At 46.0% G+C, this 13,830-nt stretch overlaps 1 protein-coding gene across 1 annotated transcript; it reads right to left on the bottom strand.

Annotated features, from left to right (window-relative positions):
- Positions 1-10,055: 10,055 nt before the first annotated feature.
- Positions 10,056-11,418, bottom strand: LOC132344541 (testis-specific Y-encoded protein 1-like). Its single transcript, XM_059884229.1, has 3 exons — positions 11,305-11,418; positions 10,833-11,229; positions 10,056-10,084 (listed from the first exon to the last, which is right to left on the bottom strand). The coding sequence occupies exons 1-3, from the start codon at positions 11,416-11,418 to the stop codon at positions 10,056-10,058; spliced, it is 540 nt and encodes a 179-aa protein (XP_059740212.1).
- Between the last annotated feature and the right edge of the window lie 2,412 nt (positions 11,419-13,830).

Here is a 13,830-nt window from a genome sequence, read left to right on the forward strand (position 1 = left end):
TTTCCTCTTCCTTTCTCCTCCTCTTTGTCTCTCCCCACTCTTTTGTTTTCCCCCTCCACAATTTATTTAAATGCTCTAAGCTTTCACAAAATGCTGGAAAGTGGTAATCACCAAGGTGTTAGCATCCGTCTCAGAAACGAAGTGGATGGACTACAGATGACTAAGCTGTAGTAAGTCTATTGTCTCCATTTTAGGTAATTTCCTGAGTGTAAATTCAAATACAAGTAGATTGTATTTATTTACTCAATGCTTCATTGATTGATTTGCACTTTGAATATATTACTAAGCCTTTACAGTTAATTTGCTTGGGCCCACGCACTTTGCTAAATGTCAGCTTAAACCACTTTTAGGTGTATAAATTGTGTGTGTGTGTGTGTTTGTGTCCTGGTCTCAGGTGAAAACTCTATGTATAAATAAATGTACAGACTATTGCATTCTTATCTCCTTTATTCTATTTCTATAGTAAAAATATGAAATGTTTTCTTTATATGTTTTTATTGTTGCTTAGTATTTTGAACACCGTTATTGTTGTTTGCTCTGAAGTATGCTCCTAAGGAGTACAAGTTGTACTTATTGCCAAATAAAAAGGTCCCAGGGATATGGTCCCTGACTACTTCCTCTCTTCCATTCTCTGTCGTTCTACTCTACTATTTTCCCCACTGGTGCCCTGTTTTTGACAACACTGGCCTTGCTTTTCCTTAAGCAAATACATTTCTTCCCAATCCAAAAACTTTGCAACTGCTGTTCTTCTGGAAATGCTCTTCCCCTAGGCCTGCATGGCTTGCTACCTCCCTTGTTTGAGCTTCACCAGTGCTGTTCAAATCACACAATGAAATCCTCAACCCCCTCCATTTCCTCCTCCTCCTTCAAGGCACTTTAAGTCTCTACCCTCTTCTTACCTCTCCAGCCTAAATTTCCTACTTTACACACACACACACACACACACACACACACACACACACAAACTGAGAAGAGATAATAACATCAGGGCTTTGCTTCTTAGAATTAACTTGAGTCAGTTTCTGTGCCTGCAAATAAAATATGGTTAATAGAGAGTTGAGTTCTTTCAGGAGCTTCCTCTGTTTTTCTGTTGATATCTCTGTATTTTTTTTCAGGCAATGACACTTTGTTTTGTTTACAAATGTTTGAATATCTGTCAAGATCACTATTTTGTAATTGCTTTTGGGAATTTCCTTGTCTACTTTGCTTGTTCTTTCAGGTAAAATTCATTGTTTTATTAATGTTGCCAAAACATTCTAAGTAAAATTACTATTTATAGAAATAAAATGTTTTTTACAAAAATATTTCTGCTGTCCATATTTTTACAAATAACATGGCATATTTCTATTTCTATTTTTTAAAATAATCATATTGTGTTTGCCAGAAATTCTAAACAGTGATGTGTAAATGGGTTTTCTTGTTCTTAGTACCATCAAGTGCAATGAGGCTATGGCTTAATGAATTTCTATTTCTGTTTTTAGATTTTAAAGAGCATTGTTTTATTGGAGAGTTTACAACATCTGTTGAGACATTTCCTTTTCTTTCTTTTCCCTTCCTTTCCTTTTCTTCCTTTCTTCCCCTGACTCTCTTCCTCTTTCTTTCTTTCCCTTTCTTTCCCCAGGTTTTTGCTTGACTGGATCTTTCCTGAAACAAAAGTAATTCCACTCAGACTTGAACATTATCCTTTCAGAACCACCTTCCGTTTCTCATTTCTATTATTGGAATTAACCTCCCCTTCCCCTTATTAGATTGCCACAGTTGTATCAGTGTTTCTGATTTTGTTTTTCCAAGAAGCAGCTCTTGTTTTATTATCCCAACGAGATTTATTTTTGTTATTTTCTATTTTTGTTTCAATTCATATATACCTTCTGCTTTCTTTAGATTTTTTCCTTATAACCTTGTATTTTAAAAGCTTTCTTTACAAATTTTCATGGAAATATATTTGATTTACAATGTTGTGTTTCAGATGTATATCACAGTGATTTAATTATACAGATACATATCTATTCTTTTTTAGGTTCTTTTCCAATGTAGGTTATTACATGATGCAGAGTCTTTCTTTCTTTTTTTTAAATAGATGGTTTAGGGCTTGACCTAACTTTATTTAAATAGCAAATTTTATCTAAATCCCAAATATTTTTATGTATACATTTTTTAAACTAATATTTCATTCTCTACGATTTTTTGGCAAGTTAATTCCAAAGATTTCACTCTTTGCAGGCTGAATGTTTTAATTTATAGTTTACTGAGAATTAAGTTTTCCTTGGAGCTCTGAGGGTATATGTGTATATACACTGACATGTCTATATACACATCCTTTTCAGATTACTAAATTTTTTTAGGATATGTAAATGTATTTTAAAAGCTATTTTCTGTTTGTATGGTAAAAACATGAAATGCTTTAATTCTAAAAATTTGTTTACCAAATGAATATAGTATAAAAAGTAAAGGTATAAAACTATTCCTTTGAGAATAATCCGTACTAACAGAACTTGGAAATGTTAAAAAATTATTCATAACACTTACTAAAAGTGGTAAGAAAAACTTTATTCAAAGTAAGAGTACTACAGCTGGGTCTTATAATATGGGAGAGAGATTGAGCTTAAGTCTGACTCCAGTAGGGACACAACTAGGATTTATAGCTATGGAACAGGGTGGGTCCATGGGATTGCAAATAGAGACTGGGAGACTGCAATGAACAACAACAACAGAGTGGGTGTCAGTGAATGGAAACTTATTAAGAGGGCCATAAGGGTGCGGGTGAATTCTGGCTCAACTGAGAAGATCATTGCTGAGGCTAGGCAAGGCTGATAAGATATTGAGGTGAGTGATAAGGAATTTGATCTGATACTGAGGGTGGTCAGATCAAGGGTGAGGTATGTTTTCTAAACTGAACTAGCAGATTCTGACTTAGATTGAACTAAATGGGCAAGCATCCCGGGATAAATACATGGCCCAAAGTTGGCAGTGCATTAATGAACTACTGCTACATAACAAATTACCCCAAACTAACAGCTTAAAACAATATTATCTCATACTGCTGCTGAAAGGAATCCAGGAGTAATTCAGTTGAGTGTTCTGGCTCAGGGTTTCATGAGATTGTCATTATCTGAAGCCTTGACACTGGCTGGTGGATTTCCTTCCAAGATGGCTTACTCACATAGCTGTTGAAACCAGTTTCCATGCTGGCTATTGGGAGAAAGCCTCAGTTCTTTCACATGGGCCTCTCTACTGGGTTACATTAGTGTTGTCAAGATACTACTAAGCTGGCTTCTAGAGTGATCCAAGAGGATGAGCAAGGAGGCTGCAGTGTCTTTTATGACCTAGTCTCAGACACTTCATTTTCATTTCTACAATATTCTAACATTAGAAGTGAGCCACTAAGTCCAGCCCACATGTGAAGGGAAGTATAAACATCCACCCTTGAAAGAAAGGACTTGTGGACATCCTTTAAAACCACATGGTACACACATGGCCACAAAATTGTTTACATACTTGTATGTCCAAAATGCTTTTTCCTGCCAATGCTTTCAAATAATTTATGCATTATAACATTAACTTGTAGTTCAGGACCTTGTCATCTAAGTCAGTTTCAGACATGGATCAGGGTCTAATTGTGCAATATCTCAAGTGTTCAGTCCCTCAGTTGTGTTCTACTCTTTGTGACCCGATAGACTGCAGCACACCAGGCTTCTTTGTCCACCATCAACTCCAGGAGCTTGCTCAAACTCAAGTCCATTGAGTAGGTGATGCCATCCAACCATTTCATCCTCCGCTGTCCCCTTCTCCTGCTTTCAATATTTCCCCCATTAGGGTCTTTTCCAATGGGTCAGTTCTTCGCATCAGGTAGCCGAAGTAGTGGAACTGTAGCTTCAGCGTCAGTCCTTCCAATGAATATGCAGGACTTATTTACTTTAGGATTGCCTGGTTTGATCTCCTTGTAGTCCACTAGACTCTCAAGTCTTCTCCAACACAGCAGATCAAATTATACAAGTGTAATTCCTCTAGATCTGATGATCTGTGAACAAAAGAGATGAGTTAATCTGCTCACTTTCACAACCAACATACAGTGCTGGGTCAGGCATAGATAACCTTTATAGACACTCCAGTTCCAGAAAGGGCAGGGGAGTGGGAGTCAATAGTAGCAGTTCTGAAATCCCACGGGTTCTTATTGGCAGTCCTTTGATTAGGATTTAAGGCCTGGAAACATCCTAGGCTTCAGTCTCTGAATTTTTAATTCTGCCCTCTGACATGATTCCATTGCATGAAAGGTGGCTAGTATATGGTTACAATGAAACAGTCTCCCTAGCCTGCTTCCTGCTTGTCAAAGGTAGAAGTCCAGAGCTCTCTTATTTTGTACTATTTCTAGTCCTTTCAGTCCAAGCTGAACATATATATATGTTATCTTAAAATCTTGGTGTGTCTCCTGATAATCTTACTGGTGTTCATGGCAAAGCACCCCACTCTAAAGCCACAATCACACGGTTTCATAAAAAGTCCTCCCCTGTCTTGGTTTTCTGCTGAGATAGCTGAGGGATAACACCCTGAAACTTGGTAGAAGTCTTATTGTTTGACTGAAATGATCTCTGAGTGACACCCCTAAACTCTTTGGAGGGCATTGGCCTGCCTAAATAATGTCATGAAGCATCCCCTTCCAGCTTTCTGAGGCTTAACAAAGAATTTTACAGTCACACTCATCTTTAGACAACCTTTATTTTAAAAAAAATAATAAGAATGACCTATAGGTGATGTAAAATGTTATATTTAGACCATCTTATCCCAGTGCCCTGGATATGACCTTGCTTGAGAGCCATTTATTTTAGCATCTTCTGTCATCTTAAAAGACTGGAAAATTTCCAAATCAGCAAGTTCTGTCTTATTTTTTAAATAGTCCTTCTCTTATTTATTTATTTTTTAAATTTCCCTTCATATTTTACTATAGGCAGCAAGAAGAAACCAGGAAGCACTTTTGGCTGTTTGGCTGGAATTCTCCTTGGCTAGATATCTCAATAAATAAGATACAGTTTCTCCTTCCAGGTCATTAGGTACATTTTCTACTTTTCATAAACTGCAGGTGTAGTGGCCTTTCCTCGGCCCACTCTCTAGGCTCTTTCCCCCTGCCTCTCCTTTCTGCCAGGCATCCAGGGTGCACCACTGTGATTCCATTTAGAGTGTGTTTACTCAGTGAGATAATGGGAATCGATTCCCTGGCTTCAGTCCTTCTGCTGGCCAGAGTCTTTGTACCTTTCCCTAAGACCTTGATGTTTTCATTATCCAACTTCCATCACCTGGCTATGTCATTTCTGACAGCTCATACTCACAAGCGTACTGGCAGGGACTTCTATGTGCACACATGCGTGTGTACACAGTAACATCCCTGAGAGGAAACTTGCACATATGCAGAAATACAAGCTTTCTTCTCCAGGAACATGAATTTTGGTAAGCACCCAACTTTCTTTGTCCTGGTTGTTTTCTTTCCTTGCTCATTAATCATGTCACGTTGCACTTCCAACTCTGTGCTGCTACTGCTCCTAAGTCACTTCAGTCATGTCCAACTCTGTGTGACCCCATAGATGGCAGCCCACCAGGCTCCTCAGTTCCTGGAATTCTCCAGGCAAGAACACTGGAGTGGGTTGCCATTTCCTTCTCCAATGCATGTCTTATGTTCCTAATACCAAGGCTACTGCTTGTTTTTCTTACGTACCAACTATATTAGCTAATGCACTCCCTGGTGCAAATTGGGTCAAGGACAAGGAAACTCTGAAGGAAACATTGGCTCAACAATGCAGTATTATTCTAATAACACTGTTTTCTCACTCAAAGGTTATGCTTGGGGTGTTGTGAACAATCATGTGCCTTAGATACAAGAGTGTGGATAAAACTGCCAAGCAAGCTAAAACAGTAACAGAGGGGTTAGAATTAAAATGCTCCTTTCAAGCCCAGGAGACTTATTAACTAGAGCTTTAAGTTGATTTTCTTCAGAGAATGATGGTCTGGGAGAGCACCCTGTTAATGTCAGAAGAACTGATGAAAGGCATAATATAATAAACAGTAGACAGACAGATTTTGGTTTCGGGCGGATGCTTGAGCAGGTCCAGGGAATCCCTCGAGTCCTGATCCGCCTTTGCCTGTCAGGTATTCTTTGCATGACCTTTGTCATGCATGGGGTCTCCCGTATTGGCTCCTGGCAAATGTGATTCTGTTCTCCATGTGCGAACACACCAAAGCCTGCCTTGTCGCCCAAGCCTGTGGGGCCGGAAGCAGTAAGAGGATCAAGCTAAGCCATCCATCCTATAATCCTGATACCAATATATGTGTTCTGCAAAGAGTACAATTAGTAATGTTTCAAACTGGAAGACTCTGCAGGTAGCAGATCCTTATGCTGCACTTCTGGTCCATCACTGAAAGCACAGGAAAAAGGAAAGCCTAGTATGCCTGGCACTTCAGAAGGACAGAAAGGCCCTTGTAGCCGGGTGGTCAAGGGGTTGTGTGGTCACCCACTTTGGCTTCTGTGTCTGAGGCTGCTGTCTGTTCTGTGGCTTGGAATCTTTGAACTCTCACTGGTCGCCCACAGGCACTTTCCTCCTGCCTCTCCTTTCTGCCAGGCATCCTTGGTGCACCATTCTGACTAAACTTAGAACTTGCTTGCTCGGTGAGATAACAGAGATTGGAACCCTGACTTCAGTGCTTCTGCTGGCTGGAGTCTAGGTGGAGTCTTTCCCTATGACGTTCATGCTTTGCTATTCAACTCCCATTACCTGGTTAGGTCACTTGCGGCAGCTCATACTCATAAGCGTACTGGCAGGTGGTCCTGCATGTGCATGTGCATGTACACAGTAACATCCCTGAGAGGAAACCTGCACATATGCAGAAGTACACGCTCTCTTCTCCAGGAACATGAACTGTGGTAAGCACCCAACATTCTTTCTCCTGGTTATTTTCTTTCACTTGCTCATTTCAGGTTGCACTTCTGACTCTGTACCTTAGCGCCAAGAGTGTTTGAACCACCCAGACTTCACTGATTGACTAAATGCCAAGACTCCATTTCAGTTGCTCTCATTAGGCCCAGAGCGGTCTTCATACAATCAGGTATACCTGCTTGCCTACACAGCCGAAGTGCCAATGAAGCCTGTCCCTGGTTGGGCCCAAAGACATCCACGACAGTCACCTGGAAGGCAGGATCCCTCTGAGTGTCACCTGGTGCAAATCCCCTATGACAAAATCAGAGAATCTGCTCCAGGGAAAGAGCCAGAATCCTCCCTCAGATGCAGACGCACACCTTTGCCCCTCTAAACCCCACAGTCAGGGGCATGACCCCAGAGGAAAGAAGGAATTCACGTCAGGACTTTCAGCACACACCAAGGGGTATCTTTGGCAGGACCACTCCTGCCTAGACCCTGGACCCTGAAAACCAGCAGGCTTCAAATTGCCCTCAGGAGCTTCCCCGTCTCCCGCTCCCCCGAGTTCCCTTGGGACATGAAATAAGCCCACCACCCTTGCTTCCTCCCTGTTCCCTCCCTCACAGGCACATCCCGGCAGAGGGCCACACACGTACACTCACCCCTGCACATTCTTTGCCTACCTGCACTGCCAGGGAGGCTGGAAGTGTCTGGAGGCATGCCACACTCACACCCTGTCTCTCCTAGGATACCTGTCGTTTTGCACGGATAGCCTAGCTTAGCGTATCTTGCGTTTTGTGTCACATCGTGTCAGTGTGTGCCACCCTGATGGAGACAGCGTGCTGGCTTTTGGGCCTGGGCAGCACAGGCCCAGGACCTTTTCGGTTCTACTTACGTGTTTGGAACAAGTCTCCAGGGCAGCAGACTATCTGTGGCTCTTTCTCCTTCAGGTCTCTGCCCTTTTCTGCAGGACCTTAGCCTCCTCACCATCCCAGTCCTGCCATAGCCACATCCACCATTTCCAAAGGCCTGCCCATGTGACCGCGGACTGAGGGCTCTATAGCCAGTGGTTTCAAAGCCCTACCCCACCTGACTTGTCCTGGGTGAATCCTCAGACCATGCACCCCCTCTTCCCGGTCCAAACACACACAGCAACATGGTAGGAATGATGAGCTTGTTTTTGTATTTGGTCTAATTGCAGATTTCTGGAGCCACGGTCTGGAGTTATCACTGGCCATCCTTTCCTCGTTCCCATCCTGTACAGGGTACTGCAGAGATACGGTGACCAACCACCCTTAGACTGGGGACGCCTCGTGCCTCCTCTTATGGTTGCTCAGCACCTCCTCTCCTGTCGCCTTCATCTCTGTGTCTGCCCTGGGCCAGACACACACACACACACACACACACATAAACACAGACGACACAAGCACACACATTTATACACACAAATGCTCGGCACAGGAACACAAATGCAATCAGGAAACACAGGTGTTTCAGAAGCCCGTGTTCCTGATTGTGTTTGTGTCTCCATGCCAAGCATGTGTGTGTATACACGCATGTGCTTACGTCGGCTGTGTTTGTGAGTGTGTGTATGGGTTTGTGTGTGTGGCCCAGGGAAGACACACAGATAAAGGTGACAGGAGAGGAGGTGCCGAGTTACCATACGTGGAGGAATGAGGCATCCCCAGTCTAAGGGTGGGTGGTCTCTGCAATGTCAGAGATGTAGTCAGTAGGCACCATGCCCTGCTCTTGTGGTTTCCTGTTCACCTCCTACACGAGCTCTTCCCTCCACAAGCTCTTCCCTGTTCACCTCCTCCACGAGCTCTTTCATATTTTCCCAAGGCAGCTTGAAGCCTCTTCCAGCGCAGCATGTGTGGTGCTTGTGAGACACCAAGTGGTGCATGTGGAAATTCACAGAAGATCCCAAAGTCAGCAGGCAGGTGCACTGGGATCCCAGAGAGAATACCCTTTCAATGATAGATCTTCCCAGGTTAAGGGGCGGGAATGAAGGGCCCAGGCAATGTCAAACTCAGTGAGCAACAGGAGGCCGGGTGATGGCAGGACCCACAGCAGGATGATTCTGAAAAAGATACTTACTTCACCCTGCCTCTAGTAGTATCACCTAGGAGTCTCATGCTGCAACCACAGCTGATTTGAGGGAGACTTGTTTCACTCACGGACACACTGAATGCCCAGGCCCCAGTCTCAGCAGGCCACCTGCTACATGCATAGCCCAAATCCATGCTCCTCAGTCAGCTTGCATGAGCCTGAGCATCCACATTTGGGAAAGGACAGTGTCACGGCTCCAACATGGCTGTCCCTTCACGGCCCACCTCCAGACCCTTTACCACATGTGTCTCTGTTAGTTACCACTCACGGAAGAATCTTCCCTGCTGGAGTAGTACTTCAGGGGATCGTCCCACTCGTCTTAGCTGATGATCTGGTGGCAACACGAGGAATGTCACCTCTGGGCTGACCAGGACCCGAACCTTCCCATGAGCAGCCAAGAACTCCAACATCAAGCATCAACTGTATGCAGGACCAAAACTAGTCCACCTCAACAATCCTGTTTGATTCTGGGCAGTTGTGGCCTGACAACCAGTTGAGAAAATTAAGGCTCCTGGTGACCAGCCTGTGGCTGAGTCCTCCCTGTTCAAAGTCCCAAAACCAATGGACTGGTGTGGAATGATGTGCCCTTTACCCTGAAGAAAGACAGGGGAGACGGGTGTGGACCCCCACAGGTGAATCATGCACACCCTTGCACACCCACACTCATCACCCCAGGAGCCACGTTTTACCAGTGATGTCAAGGTAATACTTCTTAATGATCCCTGTGTTCTAGAAGTAGGGTTGGTACCGAAAGGAAAAGATCAGCTTGCTGTGGGACCGGGGATGGCTCGCACCTGTACATGCTAGGATAGGGAGAAGAGAAAGGTGCAAGCTTCTAGGGACCTCAGCTTGCCTCCCATTAACAGCTTCCACGAAGCCTCTGCAAACACTCACATTGTAGGAACATGGATAGCATGATCCTCTCACTCCACACCAAGTCCCGTCTTCAGTCTCCCTCACTGAATTTCAAGTCGATCATGTAGCTGAGAAAGTCTTTATCTTGGTTGCTGATCATGACAGAAACTTAAGGGTGGTTCATAATCTGCTTTAAGTCAAGGAGCCATATCGGCCATATGCTAAGCCAAGAAGAGCCAGGAACATCAGCCCTAGTCTGGGGTGGAAGGACACTGGAACAGGCATCATCAAGGATGCTGGGCACTTCTGCTTGCCCAGCCACCACTGATGTCCTCAGGCCCTGCCATACTATCAGGCACGCTCATGGCTCTGGGTTCCTTGTGGTGTTCTGTATCTGAGGTGGTCTGCATTCCCCAAGAAGGGGCTGTTTCTGATCCCTTCTCTTCTCCAGACCTGTGTATGCCGAGTAGTGGCATGTCATTGCTTACATGGTCAGAATTGCAGTCATTGAAACAAATCGTGTCCAAAAGCAAAGGAGTTAGTGTGTGTTTGTGTATGTGTATGTGTGTCTGTGTGTATGTGTGTGTGACTCCCAAGTCTCATTTATTTTCGGGATCATCCACATTTACAATAACTGTCTGCCAAGGCTGCTCTGGTGTACTGTCTCTGGTCATTCCTGACTTAGAGGCCTTGGAGCTGCTCCTCCTCAGATGCAGGCCTGAAGTAGACACACAAATTCATGGCAGCAACACTCAGGGGTGTGGCCCTGCCTGGACTCTACTCAGCTGTGCCTTTGGAGCCTGCCAATTGCCCAGTACCACACTTCCTACAGGGTCCATCAGCACCCATCCTACGCCCTCGTCCCCACCCATCCTCCTGCTCCTGCTTCTGCACCTCCTCCTCCTCCTGAGCAGCAGACCCCAAGAAGCAGCAGAAAGGATACCACTTTGGCCCAGAAACCAGAGATACCCTGGATAATGGCACTCCTCTGAACCGAGACATGATTCCTCCTCTGAGGGCTCTTGCACATGAACGAAACATAGCCCCTGCAGTTTTTCTCATGGTCAGAGCTCAGTTCCACTTGCAGGGTGGCCAGCGCCTGCAGCGCATCTAGTGCCAGAAGTTCATTTGGGTCTCCCGGCAATTCCTTGCCCTGATCCTCTAACACCTTTTCCTTCAGGTCTTGCGAGGACCCCCGTTGCTGCTCCTCATCAGCCAAAACCTCCACCTCCTCCATGTTGTCTTCCACAAGCAGCTGGAACACCCGCCTGATCCCTGCCACGTCTCTGTCCACCAGGGCCCCGCCATCCCCTGCCGCCTCCACGCTGACGTGGGTCGCATTGTCGCCTGCTGTTGCAACTGGTGGCTGCAGGGTCGCAGCCGTGCACAGCATCACAAGGGCAGGCTGCAGGGCCCCATCCCCCTGAGCATCTGGGCTCACAACTAAGTAGGTCCGGGGTCCCAAGACGCTCCCGCATTCCTCTGACCACCTCTCGTGCTCTTCTTGGCCCTGGCCATGACCCCAGACTGGGTCAGATGTGAAAGGATGGGACATAAGAGCACCAAAGCAAGTGGTGTGCAATGGCGGCCCAGGCTGCAATAAGCCTGTGGGACCCACTTGTTTTTTCGGGGTGGGGAGTGAGAGGCATGATCGGGAGGCAGTGGCTGGTGTGTCTGGGGTGGCCTGAGGCTGAAGAAAGGGGTGGTGGTGAGCCCAGGATCGGGTGAACAGGCTCTGGTACATCAGCCAAACAGGCACGGCTCTAGGCTGTGAGCCGCCGCGCACATGCTGCTGGCCCAAATCTAGACCAATGGCTGAGAGGGTACTGGACGGCACCCTTATGGGCACACCCCTAGACCGGAGGACATCTTCTGCGGTTCCTGGGCTCCAGCTCCACCATATGGCCAGATTCTGCTTTTGGGAGCTAGCATGTTTTGCATCTGCCACTACCCCAGGCGCTGTCATTGACCTGGATCTGGAAATTCCAACCACGGGTTCTTGCTCCACAATCTGAACAACACACTCCTGTGTCCCACAGGACCTTCAATAACTGGAAGCTCTCCATGAGTATCCAAATGATACACAGGGGCTCCAAGTGGCTGGATACTTTTCTCCATGGGATAGAGTACCTGATGCTGTCCAGATGCTAGGGGAGAAGGGAAAAACCCCACCGTTTGCAGCAGTTGATCTCTATTGTTCAGGGACACCACAGCCTTAGGGTACAGAGCTCACTTTGTGTCTCTTTATCTCTGCTTCTGGCACAGCACTGTTTGGGGCAATCCTTTTGTGTATGTACCAGGGCTGGTGTCTATGTGTCTCATGGCAATGTCAGGGAAAGAAATCCCAGAGTTTGATAAGGATAGAAAGGCCCTTGTTGCTGCATGTCCAAGGGGCTGTGGGATCACCCACCATGGCTTCTGTGTCTTGGGATTGCAGCCTGTTCTGTGTCTCAGATCCTCGGCACTCTCACTGGTCACCCCCAGGCACTTTCTTTCTGCCTCTCCTTTCTGCCAGGTGCATCCTGGGTGCACTACTGTAATTCCACTTAGAAATTGCTCACTCAGTGAGATAACAGGGATTGGTACCCTGGCTCCAGTGCTTCTGATGGCCAGAGTATGTACTTTCCCTATGACCTTCACGGTTTCGCTATCCAACTTCCATCACCTGGTTAGGTCAGTTTCTACACCTCATACTCACAAGCATACCATCAGGTGCTTTTCATGAACATATGCGCACACATGCTTGTGTACACACCGACATCCCTGAGAGGAATTGCACATATGTAGAAGTACAAACTTTCTTGTCCAGGAGCATCAACATTGGTAAGCACCCTATTTTTTTGTCCTGGTTATTTTCTTTCACTTTCTCATTGAACATGTGAGGTTGCACTTCCAGCTCTGTGACTTAGCCTCAAAGGTTACAAAATTTTGGCATTTGCTCCTGACAGGGACCGATCTGCAAAGCATCAGGCAGGGTTGGAAATGCTCGCCCTGGAGAGCTGAATGAGCTGTGCCTGCGTTCTGCATTCTCCCATCACCTTGGACAGCTTCACAGTACCAGTCACGCTGGCCTGATCCATTGCCTGTGCATTCTTTCAGGAGACCAGAAAACAAGGACGTCTGGGCTCAGCTGACTTGGAGAACTGCTTTCTCAGTGTGTTCCTATCTAGGTCATTCCTGGTCAATGTTGTGTTCCTATTGCTAGCCTACCACCCCCAACAGTCTGAGTGAGGCCCACTGTTCTTTCTACCTGTGTAGCTTTCTGTGTTCACCTGTCTAACTGTGCCTCCAAGAGCTACCTCCCTTTAGCAGGAAAAGGCCAAAGAGATGCCCGAGCCTCCAAGGGCCCCCAGAGTCTTTGACAGGCCTGGGTTTGATCCAATGTTGTGAAGAAGGTGCACATAGATAGATGGTCTCTTCTGATACAAGGCATGAAACCCGAGCCATAATGGTAAGGTGGCATTCCTACAGGTGGTCCCTTCTGTTTGTTTATTCCTACCCAGACCCATGGAGTCCCCAAACAGATGATGATCTGGGAATCCTGCCCTTTCTGGGCCCACAGCTCATCCCTCCCTTGGGCAGAAAGCAGCTTTTCTATCTCAAAAACACCAAGAGGGCTTGATTCCACCCAGGCCTCATTGATTTGCTAAATGCAAATACTCTCTTTCATTGGGTTCATTAAGCCCCGGTAGGACTCCCTACAGCCAGGCATCCCTGCTTACCTATACAGCCCACGTGCCAAGGAAGCCAGTCCTTGGTTGGGCACACGGACATCCAAGACTGTCACCTGGAATGCAGCTTCCCTCTGAGTGTCACCTGGTGCAGATTGCCTACAACAAAATCAGAGATTGTGATCCAGAGAGACTGCCAAAATCGTCCCCCAGGTGCAGACACTCACCTTTGCCCCTTAGGCGCCCAAAGCCAAGGGAAAGACCCAGAAGAAAGAGGGAATTTATATCAGGGTTTT

This window comes from Bos taurus, chromosome Y (genome assembly GCF_002263795.3).
Source record: "Bos taurus isolate L1 Dominette 01449 registration number 42190680 breed Hereford chromosome Y, ARS-UCD2.0, whole genome shotgun sequence".
Taxonomy (NCBI): Eukaryota; Metazoa; Chordata; class Mammalia; order Artiodactyla; family Bovidae; genus Bos; species Bos taurus.